This window comes from Lygodium microphyllum, chromosome 22 (assembly GCF_053477565.2).
Source record: "Lygodium microphyllum isolate KBCC chromosome 22, Lygodium_microphyllum_v1.1.10, whole genome shotgun sequence".
In the NCBI taxonomy this organism is placed as follows: Eukaryota; Viridiplantae; Streptophyta; class Polypodiopsida; order Schizaeales; family Lygodiaceae; genus Lygodium; species Lygodium microphyllum.
The window spans coordinates 84,402,365-84,415,655 of NC_141156.1; the positions used below are offsets into that span (position 1 = coordinate 84,402,365).

Genomic DNA, 13,291 nt, shown 5'->3' on the forward strand with positions numbered 1-13,291 from the left:
TTTGATCAGGGATGGACCATATACTTCTATTTCATTACCTACTATTATTTCTGATAAGGCAAGTTCATTTAAGAACCTTTCAACTGAGAATGGGTTTCTTAAATGAAAAGGAAAGATCTGTGTTCCTAATGCACGGGAACTATGAAAGAAAGTTTTATTTGATAACCATGATGTGCCTTGTGCAGGACATCCTAGTATTGATAAGACCATACAGCTTGTTAGAAGGACATTTTGGTGGCCAAAGTTGGCCAAATATGTTTTCCAATATGTCCAACAATGCTTTCAATGTCAAGTTAATAAAGCAAAAGGGGTGAAGCCACCAGGTCTGCTAATGCCATTACAAATTCCAGAATCTAATTAGAAAAGTATTTCCATGGATTTCATTGTCGGCCTACCTAAAACCCAAAGACAAAAAGACACTATCCTAGTGATAGTGGATCGCTTCAGTAAAATGGCTCATTTTATAGCCACTCGCGAAAGTGTGGAAGCTCCACAAGTCACGGATTTGTTTATTGATCATGTGTTTAGGTTGCATGGTCTACCTACGTCCATTTTGTATGATAGGGATGTTAGGTTTACTGGTCATTTTTTGTGTCATGTCTTTGGTCGTTTAAATCTGTCTTTGAACATGTCATGTGGTGATCACCCAAAAATAGATGGTCAAACAAAAAGAGTCAATCAGATACTAGAAGACATGCTGAGAGCATATGTATCTGATAAACAAATAGATTGTGATACGCATTCGTCTTTGTTAGAATTTTTGTATAACAACAAACCTCATAAGGCGACAAGTTTGTCTCCTTTTGAAATAAATTATGGAATGAATCCAAGTTTTCCTAGTACAGTAAGGTCAGATGAGAAATGCCCAGCTGTGTGGCAGAATTTCTTACTGACATGCAACCTAATATTAAAATTGTGCAAGCCAAGTTACAGCAAGCTGCTGAGGGCTAAGCATTTTGCATATAAGAAAAGGTCAAGTAGGATCTTTGAATTAGGAGAAAAAGTTTTTCTCCAAGTACCAGCCAAGTCGTCTAGTTTATCGACTGGAAAATGTCCAAAGTTATCTCCAAGATATTGTTAGAATATCAAGCCCCGTTACTATTCAGTTAGTCTATCTTTATGTATGTGACCGACATTAGCTGGATACAGTTGTACATGTGTGTGACACTCAATAAGTCGGTGTAGTGAGTGACATAACCACAGTTAGTCTTGGTTAGTCATACCTATGTGTGTAAGTCTCTTTCAGTTAGTATGATGGAAGAATAATGGAAGAAGAACAACAATGAGCTAAGGCTCATCTTCCACTCCACTCTGTCTCTCTCCCTCTCTTCCAACATGGTATCAAAGCTTGAATGCCTGAAGCTTGAAGGCTTGGCAGTGGCCATTCGACATCAAGACATCAGATCTGAAGAAAATGCCATCAAAGGAGACTGTGCCTACAGCCCATTTTTTTGCAGAAGCTATATCTTGCTACAGAAATGGTTTTTGGAGAAACGGCCCCACATCCCTAACCGTTTCAACATTTCTACAACTTTGCAGAAGAAATTTTTTTCAAATCCCTCACAGATTTTGAGATATTCAACACAGATCTGTGCAGACTTATTGTTTACTGCAGTAAACAGTAGGTGATTCCAAGGCACTGGTGGCTTTCATCCTAATAATGTAAATGCCCTTATTATCATGCATTTGACCATGATATTGGAGTGTTAAATGCTCAGTTTTGGAGCTTATTTGCAGGCTAGAAATAGTGAACTAGTTGTTGTCTTGAATTTTGAAACAATATACCTACAGGGTTGAAGTATCTGTGATGTTTATTTGCGAGTGACAAATGCTTGGATTATATCACTTGAGTGGTAGATGCTTTTTGGGATATTGTGAGTGCTGAGAGTCCAAAGTTTGGACTGATTTGTTGCTGGTTGTGCCAGTTGACTGGTTATTGTCTGCAAGAAGGATACCTATCATCTTCACTTGACATACATGCAATATATTCTGACCGGTTGGACATGTATCAACTCCTGCATAGAGTGGCAACTGAATGAGATGTTTTGGGGATGTTTTGAGGTCTCAATACTCTTGTTTTAATAGAGAAAATACCGTTGGTTATAGCAGTGGGTTGGCTATATTTAGTACTGCTACTTGCATACAGTACAAACATCGATACTTGTATGGACATAGTTTGTTGTTGCGATGTTTTGCCACTACCATAGAATGTTTTGAACTGATTTGAGCTTGGTTTATGTTCAGTTGACTGTGTTTTTTTATTGTTGGAATATAGTTTATAGCAAGTAGGGTGTTAGGAAAACTGTCCTGAATTGCAGGAAACTATCCTGAATAGCAGGAAAGAGGTCCTGAACTATAGGAAATGGAGTCAAATATGTTTCAAGGAAGTAGTTGGGAATGTTGAATGCGATGCATGTATGATTGATCATCACCGAAAGTGGCATTGAAGAGGTTGCAAGAGTAAAGAAGATGATCAAGGTTGAAATTTACATAAAAGAATTGGACAAGCTAAGGTACTTCTTGGGCATTAAATTTATGAAGATAAAGTGTTTGGATATGTAGATGCAAATTAGGAAACGTGTCCATGTGATAGGAGATCTACTAATGGCAATTTCTTTTTCTAGTAAAAAGGTAGAGTACAAGGGAGCAAGAATGGCTACATATGAGGTTGCTTGGCTTCATTAACGTGATGAACTCGAGGCTATCACATTGTATTGTGACAAGATGATCGCCATATAGCTGGAAAATAATCTTGCGCTTTATGCAAGGGCTAAGAACATATAATTGGCTAGACCAAACTATCAAAGCAATGATGCTTAATGCACCATTCACAGTTCTATCTATAACATGTTATACTAATCCCAAGAGGAGTTTCAAAGCTTCAATAAAATGTCTGAGGCTGTGAAAGTAGTTGGAAAGTCCATGATTTTTATTCATTATCCATTTGAGGGAGGGGTATACAACCAAAGGAGGTCTAGGATATACCAACTTCCTAAACATCATAGAGTTACTTTAGATTATCCATTCCATAAACAAGAGTGTATTTTGTATGATTCTTATAAACAATTTGAAAATATAAAAGTTATGTAAGACACATTTGATTCACTCACCCTAGCAAATCTTCCCTCATTTTTTATTATTGGGAAGGAATTCATTCTATTGAATGACATTCAAAAATTCACTAGGCTCAAAAAGGACTACTACATGAGCATTAGTGTAGAGTCTGTGAAGAGGACTTTTTGAATGACTTCAATGAAAAATTATCTCTCTTAGCAAACAATATCACATACTTCTTGGATGCCATTAGTGCACTTGGGTTTTTCTTACATAAAGATCAAGGGTACTTAACTTACTACTAAAGATGAATTTTTGGATATTGAAAGAAGTCTTACAATTTAGCAAACTGAAAGAACAAGGATAGGAGGGTTACAATCAAGGAACCAATTAAGATCCATCTACCTTTGAGAGAAAGGAAAGGTGACAAAAGAAATCCAAACATCTAAGCTCCATTACTAAAGTAAGACATATCAATTCTATGAAGCTTAAATGATCAATTACAAGATATTGAATTGAATTTCACATGTCATACATGTAGTACTTTATGATGATGTGCATTTTCTAGCTCAAATCGGTGGGACGATGGCAAAGGTTGGGTTGGATTCTGCACTTTCCCATTACTAGTTAAGGCTTCATCTTGACATTTTGAGTATTTATCATTTAAAATACTCAAGTAGGCCCATGTTGCCACTATATGTGCTTGAATTTTTGTCTAAATCTATGGTCTTTTTGAATGTTTATGGTCTAAATTTTGCACCTTGCCCATTGCTAGTTCAAGCTCAATCTTAACATTTTGAATTTTTATCCTTTAAAAGACTCAAAAGGGCCTCTGCTACCACTATATGTGCTTAATTTTTTATCTAAATTTATGGCCTTTTTTCACATACCTCCAAATAGATACAAAGTCGTGCTTATTAAGAAATATATTATAGCTAGAAGTTTTGAATATGCTCCAAGGTTCAAAGGCTTAAGAGATGGGTATTTTCTATGCTACAGTGCTTATTTCATGGTTGCTAATCTTGTAAAGAACTCCCTCCCCCCCTTGCAAGGATACAAGAGGAAAGGAGTTTCTCATGTGTAATATAGGAAATGCTACCTTGCTAGAAGAAAAAAAAATATGAGAGAGAAAATAGCAAAGAGAGAATACATTTTGATTGATTGTTCTAATGTGATAAAATTCACATATATTAACAAACTCCTACCATAGTAATGAAAAACCTTATATTTAGCAATATTAATTGGATATCCTATGTTCTTTTGGTTTCTTGTGGAGTTTATGCATTGAAGTTGTTTTGTTTAGAAAGTGTTTTACATCTCACGTGGTGATTTTGCTTTTTTTTTAAACCCATAACCATGTTTTGTTGTCCTAAAATAAAATATTTGTGCTTGATAGTGTGATATCTCATTCTTTGGATATTTCATATTGGCAATGATTCATGGTTCTCAATAAAGTATCTTTTATGCTTTACGAAAATGTATCGCATAAGAAAAAACTTCTTGTGGCTACATGAAAATGTAAGACTTATAAACTGGAGTTAAAAGATAAAATACTTACCAAATAGAATGTGATATATTTTTTACCAAGGCCTTTACCATTGTATTTATCAAACTTTTTATTGTGTTTCTAAAGTATGGAGAATAGCTCACATTGTTCATGGGATGTGTCAAGAGTTGAATGAAGTATTTAAGTTTAGTCAAAACCCTCACATAGCCACATTGTTTGTACATTCACATAGTTATTTCCAATACTTTCAAATTACATTATGTTGCATAGTATTAAAGTTGGAGGAAAACAAGAGAAGAAAACCTTATGGATATATGTGTGATATGGTGGCACACTAGCTACCAACATTTAGAGTAGGAGTTACCTTCACATACTGGTAGATGTGTGGTAGATTTTCCAAGTGATGAGCACGCAAAATTTTGCATGCAATAATGTGATTTGATAGTTTTTAATTGAGATATTACTTTAATTATTTGCACAATATAGGGACCTAGTCTCTAGTTTGTGTCAATTTTGCATGACATAGGAACCTAGTCTCTAGTTTGTTACTTAATTATTTGCATGACATAGGGACCTAGTCTCTAGTTTGTGTCAATTTTGCATCATCACCCTAACATTATTTAGGCAACATCATGCAAAGTCAAATGAGCGAAACACCCTCAAGCAATCCGGCTATGCCCTCCAAGAGATGGTAAGGAAAACAAAGAGAATCCAAATGGAATCCACACATATCCAAAGGAAGCCCCAAAAAAGGTAATAAGGACAAAATCCATAAGCTCATCATCTTCAGAAGGACCCATCCCTTCAGCCTTACAACCTTCAATCCTTCTATCTCACTCAAGTGGAAGAAATATCATTTTTCACCTAACTAAATACAAGGCCCATGAGGTGTACAATCTCATAAATTCTAGTGAGGTTCCTAGAATCCTAAGTGAGGAGGAATTCATTATGAAGTTCAATTGACCATCTTCATGGTCCCTATGAGAAGGAGAAAAGTCAAGTTTAAGATTGTAAAGCAAGATTTCTAGAAAAAGTTCTACACTTCATTGACCTCAAATCACCAAGAACCTCCTAGAAATTATGGTATGGAAGTAACCAAAGAATTTGCAAAAGGATTCATTTATGAACAACTAATAGGCTCAATTCATTAGGGTGCATTCGCTAAGAGTATTGCAATGAACATGGAGGTAGGGGCGTTGCAATCAAAGAAACAAAGGCATCTTTTATTGTGTATCTATCAAACTTTTTACTGTGTTTCTAAAGCATGGAAGTCTAAGTTCTATTCTGGACCCATTGGCAAAACTACACTTTGGTCCAACCCTTCTTGCTCACTTGGATAGTGTTTAGGATTTTTCAATCAGCCATGATACGGCATTATCAAAACTTACTAAGATTGCAAAGAAGCTTGATGTACACAAGGTAGATGTTCATTTTGCAAAGAGGGAGCTATGGGGTCGATTGTAAGTTCAAAAAGATAGCTTAATATGCCAAATCCTATTTGCAATAGTTAGAATATCCTGATGCTTATGATGCTAGAAAGATCAAGAATAAAAAAGTGAAGTGAGCATACTTTTAGTAAGTATCAAGAAACTTCATGGCTAAGTTTGATATGCATGCTCTACTAAGAATGCATTTTAAAAATATCTTTACTTGAAGGAATCTGACATAGGTATCGAGGATGCTCATTTGGGGTTTGTGATACAAATTCAAGCTAGGAACCATTTAGGCTTGTTGAAAGTGCAACCACCAAAGGTTTCAATTGGTGTAATAGACTTTGTTTGACTACCTTTGACTTGCGCTACATGTGGGTTAGCCATGTTTGATGATGAGGCATTGGATACATTCATGCCATCATGCAGCATGCTTATCACATCTAATATTTTGTTCACCTTGCTAGAAACATTAACAAGTGCATGGGACCTAGGTGTAGCCAAGTCATCTCACAGGACTTTTACGTTGTTTTCCCAATTGTGCATCATCAAATGAATGCATAAAGAGAGGTAAGCATTGAAATTTGTATCGTTTTCTAGGCTTTATTACTATAGCACAAATATTGACTAATAAGATTTAGGTACCACAACATTGAGGTGGCTTTTAGTATGCTAGGTATACTTGTGGTAGTTGCCCCTACTATACTGGCAAGTAACTATATGACTATTGTTGATATAATAGATAGCTATCACTATTATATATACAATTAGCTATTAGTTTTGTAGCTACCATACTCAATAGTTGTCACTAGAGTTCAATAAGGTTTCAATTGGGTGGTAGCAATACATTCTTGTAGCCACCAATATGGTAGCTACTCCATTGATGTCTACCAATTTGATCACTCTCAAAGTTACCAAATTGAAATCTTCATTTTACCAATGTGGTTGCACCCTTATTAGGAGCTAATATTATGATACCCTCCTAGTATGATAGTGAAGAACTTATTAGAAATAGCACGTGGTAGCTACCAATATAATATTATCTATCAAAATGTATTCCTAGAAAAATATATATATTGGTAGCTACCATAGTAGTGGTAGCAAGTAGCATGATAGCCTCCACACTAGTAGTTTCCACCATAATGATAGCTACCAACATGATGATAGTGACTAGTGGTAAGCACCAATATGATACTATACTAGTGGTGATAAGCACCAATATGGTGATAGTTAGTAATATAGTTGTATTTACTAGGCTAGGATGTAGCATTTGACTAAGTAGCTACCATTGGTGACTATCAAGGTGGCTTTTTCTAGTCTAGAAGCTTCCAACCTAGCATGTACTATACTTAAAAACTAGTAGAGTTGAAGGTACTACCCATCACTTATGAAGATTGATGGCTTATCTATGTTTAATTTGTTGTGACTTGTTTGTAGATTGTACACCTCAAAAGGAGCTAAAAGAAAAGAAACCATCCATGAAATCAAAGTTTGGAAATTGTAATGTCTATCTATTGCAAATCTACATCTAGTGAGTAAGTCAAAGAAAACCAGCACCAATAGTGTTATCAAAGTCAAAGATCAATAGCATCCGTTTGTTTGGAGAACTAGAAAGTCATGTTTGTGTGTCCTTCCTTCATTGATATCATTGGCATATTTATTCACAAATGTTGATGCAAAGGAAAATTCAATATATGCAAAAGAAGACCAAGAACATGCAAAAGAACTAACTTCTATAGCCACAAGTGCATAAATGATGGTTCCAAAAAGCCCTTCCCTTGCACAACTATTTGGGTTTCCAAAGAAGTTAAGGAGAAAGTTAAGAAATGAATATGAAGACCTAGATGCAACAACTAAACTAATCATCAATATAACTTGAGAGAAGAAAGATGCTACTGCTATAGCCAAAAGCGGTTTTGCTTCATGATTATAAATAATTGCCTAGCCTTTAATGAATAGACAAGACACTACATTGCAAGCATTCAATATCTTTCTAATAGTCAATACAATTAAAACAAATTATTTTTGCAATTCTTTCTACAAACAATCTAAAATATCATTGTTGTGAATGATTTCTATGTGTATTGTCAGATATACTTGCACAAGATTTGTTGCCTAATGCAAGTAAGACAATGTTTTTGAAAAATAAAGACAACCAAAGCCCTTGAAGGAGGGTGCTAGATCCTACTCCTTGAACTTAAGGATGTCTTCCACTCCTTAATATTTGATGTTGAAGATAAGGGAAAGATCGAATCTGCCAAGATTTTGAGGATCATAATCCACTCCATGCCTTCGTAGGTAAGGTAGGTGAGTAATGTCTCCTCTCTCCATTGCCATGATGCTATAGAAAGCTATCTAGCCCTCATATTTTGAATCCAAATTATTCATCCTCCATCCAAGTTGTGCCTCATACCCATGCATAGTCCTAGGCACCTCAAATATCCAAACCTACTCTCATATCAAAATCTATGGCATGCTTGTTTCTTCCTCACATGGAGGATCTGGCGTTGCATTTTTAAATTCATCAAAATAATGCATTCTGGGCACAAGAAGAGAATGTAAGTGTGACAAGGAAGCTCGATGCAATCTAGCTTGTTAGAGTGTTTCCTTGAGTGGTTTGATATCTTTTTTGGCACATGTGTCATGCTTCCTATGGCTACAAATATGCTAATATAATGCTTTCAAAATCTATTTTGACATAATAAAGTGGTATTTGCACAAGAGCAATGTAACAAAGGAAACTCTTCAAGATACGCAATGACAAAAACTTATCTTCTATAAGACAAATACAATTCTGCTTGATGGAAATCTATACAAGACCTTCTAGAATCCCAAAAGGACAAGGTTGCAAGTGAAGAAAAATGTGAAAAAAAAGCTAGAGGATGTGAGGAATTAGCTCACCACCACCAATGTGCTTTTTAGGTTGTCCTCATGGCTTAAAGCTACGAACCACCTAAATTGTGCAACCACTACCCATTGGAAACTCAAATGCATGTAAGTGAACCCTTTAGTGAGGACATTTCATAAGGTTAAACATAGAGTTTATCTCTCTCTCTCTCTCTCTCTCTCTCTCTCTCTCTCTCTCTCTCTCTCTCTCTCTCTCTCTCTCTCTCTCTCTCTCTCTCTCTCTCTCTCTCTCTCTCTCTCTCTCTCTCTCTCTCTCTCTCTCTCTCATGTTACACATTTTTATTTTAAGCAATGAAACCATAGGACAATTGATCACACAAGCAATGAATTGGCACAATGGTAAATCACCGAGTGAGTAAACTCGCATACGCCTAAAGTTGCATACTTATATGGTTTAGTATCCACCCATACTCTCGAGCATTGAGCTAGAGTGATAATTCGATCAATGATCACCACTTTCTTGAGCCTTCTATTGAAAAGGAGGAAGATGGTTCAATAGATCCACGTTGATTAGTTCATGGTGACCTTTTGGGCCCACTTACATCAAAATACAGGATTGCACCTCAACCCCTATCCATGAGGTACAAAAGTTAAGCCAAGCACTCTGATGTCTTTCAAGTTTGTTTTTGCTACAAGGAGGTGAAAGTGCATGCCAATTGAGTTAAAACTTGAAGAAAGCTCATGAAGAGCTTTTAAGCTCTACGAAATCAAATTTGAAGCATGGGATGAAGTGTATTAATGATGTCATGGCTCCTTTTCATGCTTGATTTTGCATAGGTTTATTTAACTTTCCTAGCCAATCAATTAGGGTGTACCTCACTATGGAGGAGCTTATATATATTCCTCGTAGCCACATTAGTGGTAGAACACTAAGTAATCTCACATAGGCCCAACATCGCATGCTTAGATGCTTGAGTACCCCACTCCACTCTGAAGCATTGAACTAAACTAATGATGCGGTTGATTATTGCCACTATTCTTGAGCCTCATTATTGAAAGATGAATATGCTTCAATAGATCCATGTTGCCTAGTTTATGGTGACCTTTTGGACCCCACCATCAAGCATACATCAATGCACCTAACCCCTACCTATGTGGTAAAAAAGATAAGCCAAGTGCTGCTGTAGGGAGGTGAGAGCTAATCTCAATTGAGTTATAACTTGAAGTTCATGAAGAGGTTTTAAGCTTTATGTGGCTTCACTCTTGAAAATTTAACAAGACTCTACAACCAAGAGTCTAATTTCTCAATAGCCATCCAAGTACAGTGTAACTAGTGTATTTCCAATTAATGTAGCTAGTGACTACTCATTTTAAACTTTGCTTGCATATAGCTAACAATTGTATGCGACGAAGTCTTAAGTTCTTATTTGGGTCTTGCAGCAAAGTCTTAAATTCTTATTGGAGTCTTGCAGCAAAGTCTTAAACCATTGAAGCTTTTAAATTCTGAAATTGGAATACCATAAATAGCTTTATGCTTGATTTTACCCCACCTGTAGAATAGCCCCTTCAGTGTGCTGTACCTTTCATGCCCGTATTTTGCACATTTCTTTTCATGCCATCACAAATATTTTGCTTGCACTGAGATAATGTTACCAAGTTACAATGGAGAGATTACACATATTTGTACATTATGTGACCAATTATTGCTAGTTCGAAGAGTTCATGACAAGTTAGACATATCAATGGAGTTGGGGGAAACTTGAAAGGACATTGTGTCATAGTACGGTACTAAGTTGCTGTAAATTCTTAATTATGTTGGGCAGTTTTGACCAGATTACAAGCAAAACATGATGATCTTAATGAAGATAAGCTCAAAATGTTTGATACCAAGGGATACGTAACTTCATTTTGCCTATACACAAACATCATATGGGAACTTGGAAGGTGGAGCTGTTTTACTAAGCACATCCCCAATCACTGGAATAAGCTGTGATTCTATTTTCTACCCAGTAGAGAAGCATTCCTCGACTCTCTGCCCAAGGACAATCCTCCAAAAGTAATAAACTGGCGTAATTGTTGCACCATGCTTGTAATAATCAGGGTAGTTGGAGGGATATCCAAGAGTTGGAAGCTTTTTCGTGCATCTTGATCTTTCCAACACAGGTCCATGGCTTGCCAATAGGACAAACACGTTATAGTTAATGGTCAACTATTGCACCAACCTCTAACCAGGACAGGAGCACCACCCAATCAAATGTACAACTCTGCTGCCGTTATTACAGTGCATAACAAATACATGCTGCTTCTCTCTCGATGTACATAATACTAACACCTGGATTCAAGATGCCCGATAGACACAGCTGACTAATTCTAATTCTAACTTCCATGTCATATCAACCACAACCATGACTGACTTTAGGATCACAAACTCTTGGGAATTGTAAGGATTCAAGATGTTCAATGGACACCTGACTAATCTAATCCTGACTTCCATGTCATACCCATTGGCAACAGAAATAAGAACCAAGTGGGAACACTAGTACTGTTCAACCACTTACAAAACTATCTTACAAAACTATATCTACAGACATCAGCTAACGCAATACAAGCAAAATTGAAGTATAACCAAAAGATTATCATATTTTTCATCACATTAATGATCAAGCACTTACAAACTGATGCTACGATTTTCAACTAAGAAAATGGTCAGCTAGTCATCACATGGGAGCCAGACAGCACAGTTCAACCTAATACAAAATTCAGACTTACAGCAATAGGATGAAAAGGACAAGATGTGAGTTGAATGTGCTCTCATATGCATTTAATAATGAGTCTGTCGTAACAGGGATCTTATTTTACATGATGTCATGCATTGAATCATGGGTCAGTCACAATAACAAGGATCTTGTTTACCTGTTTATCGTGAGTGAGGAGCTCTGAATTTTTAGGTGCAAGGAAATCTCAGATTATCTCCATATTGTGTGGACAGAGATCACACTGCAACTTCAGTGTGAAGTATGCAGGTTTGAATGTCTGAATACAACTTATTCTGCTGTTCACAATCCACAAAATGAGAGAGGACAGATTTGGTGTTTGGAAGGTTGTGTAGGCAGTAAGGCAATGTACAACTCCCAAAATTATGCATTCTACCCCTCACCAACAGATGAACATGAAAAGACGTGTAAACTTAATCAAACTTTCATTCTGATACAGATCTATGGATCAAAATGATCCTTTAAATACTATACAAAAAGTTTTACACCATTGACCTTCAGCCGAACTTCCTGGGACCTTACAAGGATCATCCTGGGATTGAAAGATCAGATTGGTCCTATTCACACGTGTACTAAGCAGAACTTCCTGGGACCTTACAACAATCATCCTGGGATTGATGGATCAGATCAGTCCTATTTGCAGGTGTGCAAAATTCTTACCTTGAGAAGCTGATAAGTTCCAGGATTAAACTCATTGGAACTTCAAGGGAGACTTAAAATCACGTGCTTGCGACCTTCAGAAAGACCTATTGTTTATTAATCGAGCCTAAGCTTGGTTGAAAATCTCCCCTACTTCAAGTACAAGACTCACATTGGATTGGAATTCAGGGGTAATATGTAAGACCTCAAGAAAATACTGGGCAGAGTAATGTTTCTGAATGAGGCAAAGGTGCAAAAATGAGACATGAAACAGTGTGATCTTTCCAGTATGTGATAGCTTCAATTACATTAGATATGGTCCCGAGGCTGCAATGCCGTATAGCCCACATAATAGATCTGAAAAATCTCAGACATGACAAGTGAGAGTTTATATAGCTTGCCTATGTTAAAACCTTTTCACAGACCAAAAATTAGATCGACGACTTTAGAAAAAGTGGATTTTGAAGGTGAGGCAATGGGTCCTGTTGCCTGAGACCCTCCACTTGGCTGAAGATAGTAAGGCCGTGCAGAAGCTTTCCCAACTATTGTAGAAGCGCCCTTTATTGGAGTCTTCGGTGGTAAGACATTGAATACAGTCCTATGACTTTTCTCAACAAGGGCCTGTCTCTGTAAAGGATCAAGAGGCTTGACTCCCAGAATCAAGGCACCATTGATTTGTGTGCCATTTTTGTAAAGTGCTTTCTGTGCATCAAATTTAGTCTGTTCATCATGTTACACAAACAGACCATCAGTCTTCAAGACACATATTAACAATCTGGAGCACCAAAGTAATGAACTTCTATACCACAAAGACAGCATCAGATTGATTCTCAAAAATTGGCAATAACTGACAGTACAAAGCTGTCCTCTAGTGATTGTGAACACATCATGCTGTTGCATACCATTAACTTTTGCACTCCAGAAACAACAGAACTGAACATGATAAAATAAAAAAGACCAATCTGCTCTCCACTTCCTAACACCAAAAACTTGACTTAATGCCAAACAGAATCACAGTAATTTACTTGAAAAAAACAAAC

General features: G+C 36.6%; 1 protein-coding gene across 1 annotated transcript in view; it reads right to left on the reverse strand.

The window, feature by feature from the left end:
* Positions 1–12,077: 12,077 nt before the first annotated feature.
* LOC148017364 (mitotic phosphoprotein N' end (MPPN) family protein) overlaps positions 12,078–13,291 on the reverse strand; it is a 32,703-nt gene continuing 31,489 nt past the window's right edge. Inside the window, exon 4 of the mRNA XM_087663500.1 lies at positions 12,078–12,971. Within this exon, the coding sequence (XP_087519626.1) occupies positions 12,669–12,971 (303 nt within the window). The 3' untranslated portion in view covers positions 12,078–12,668. The remainder of the gene's footprint in view (positions 12,972–13,291) is intronic.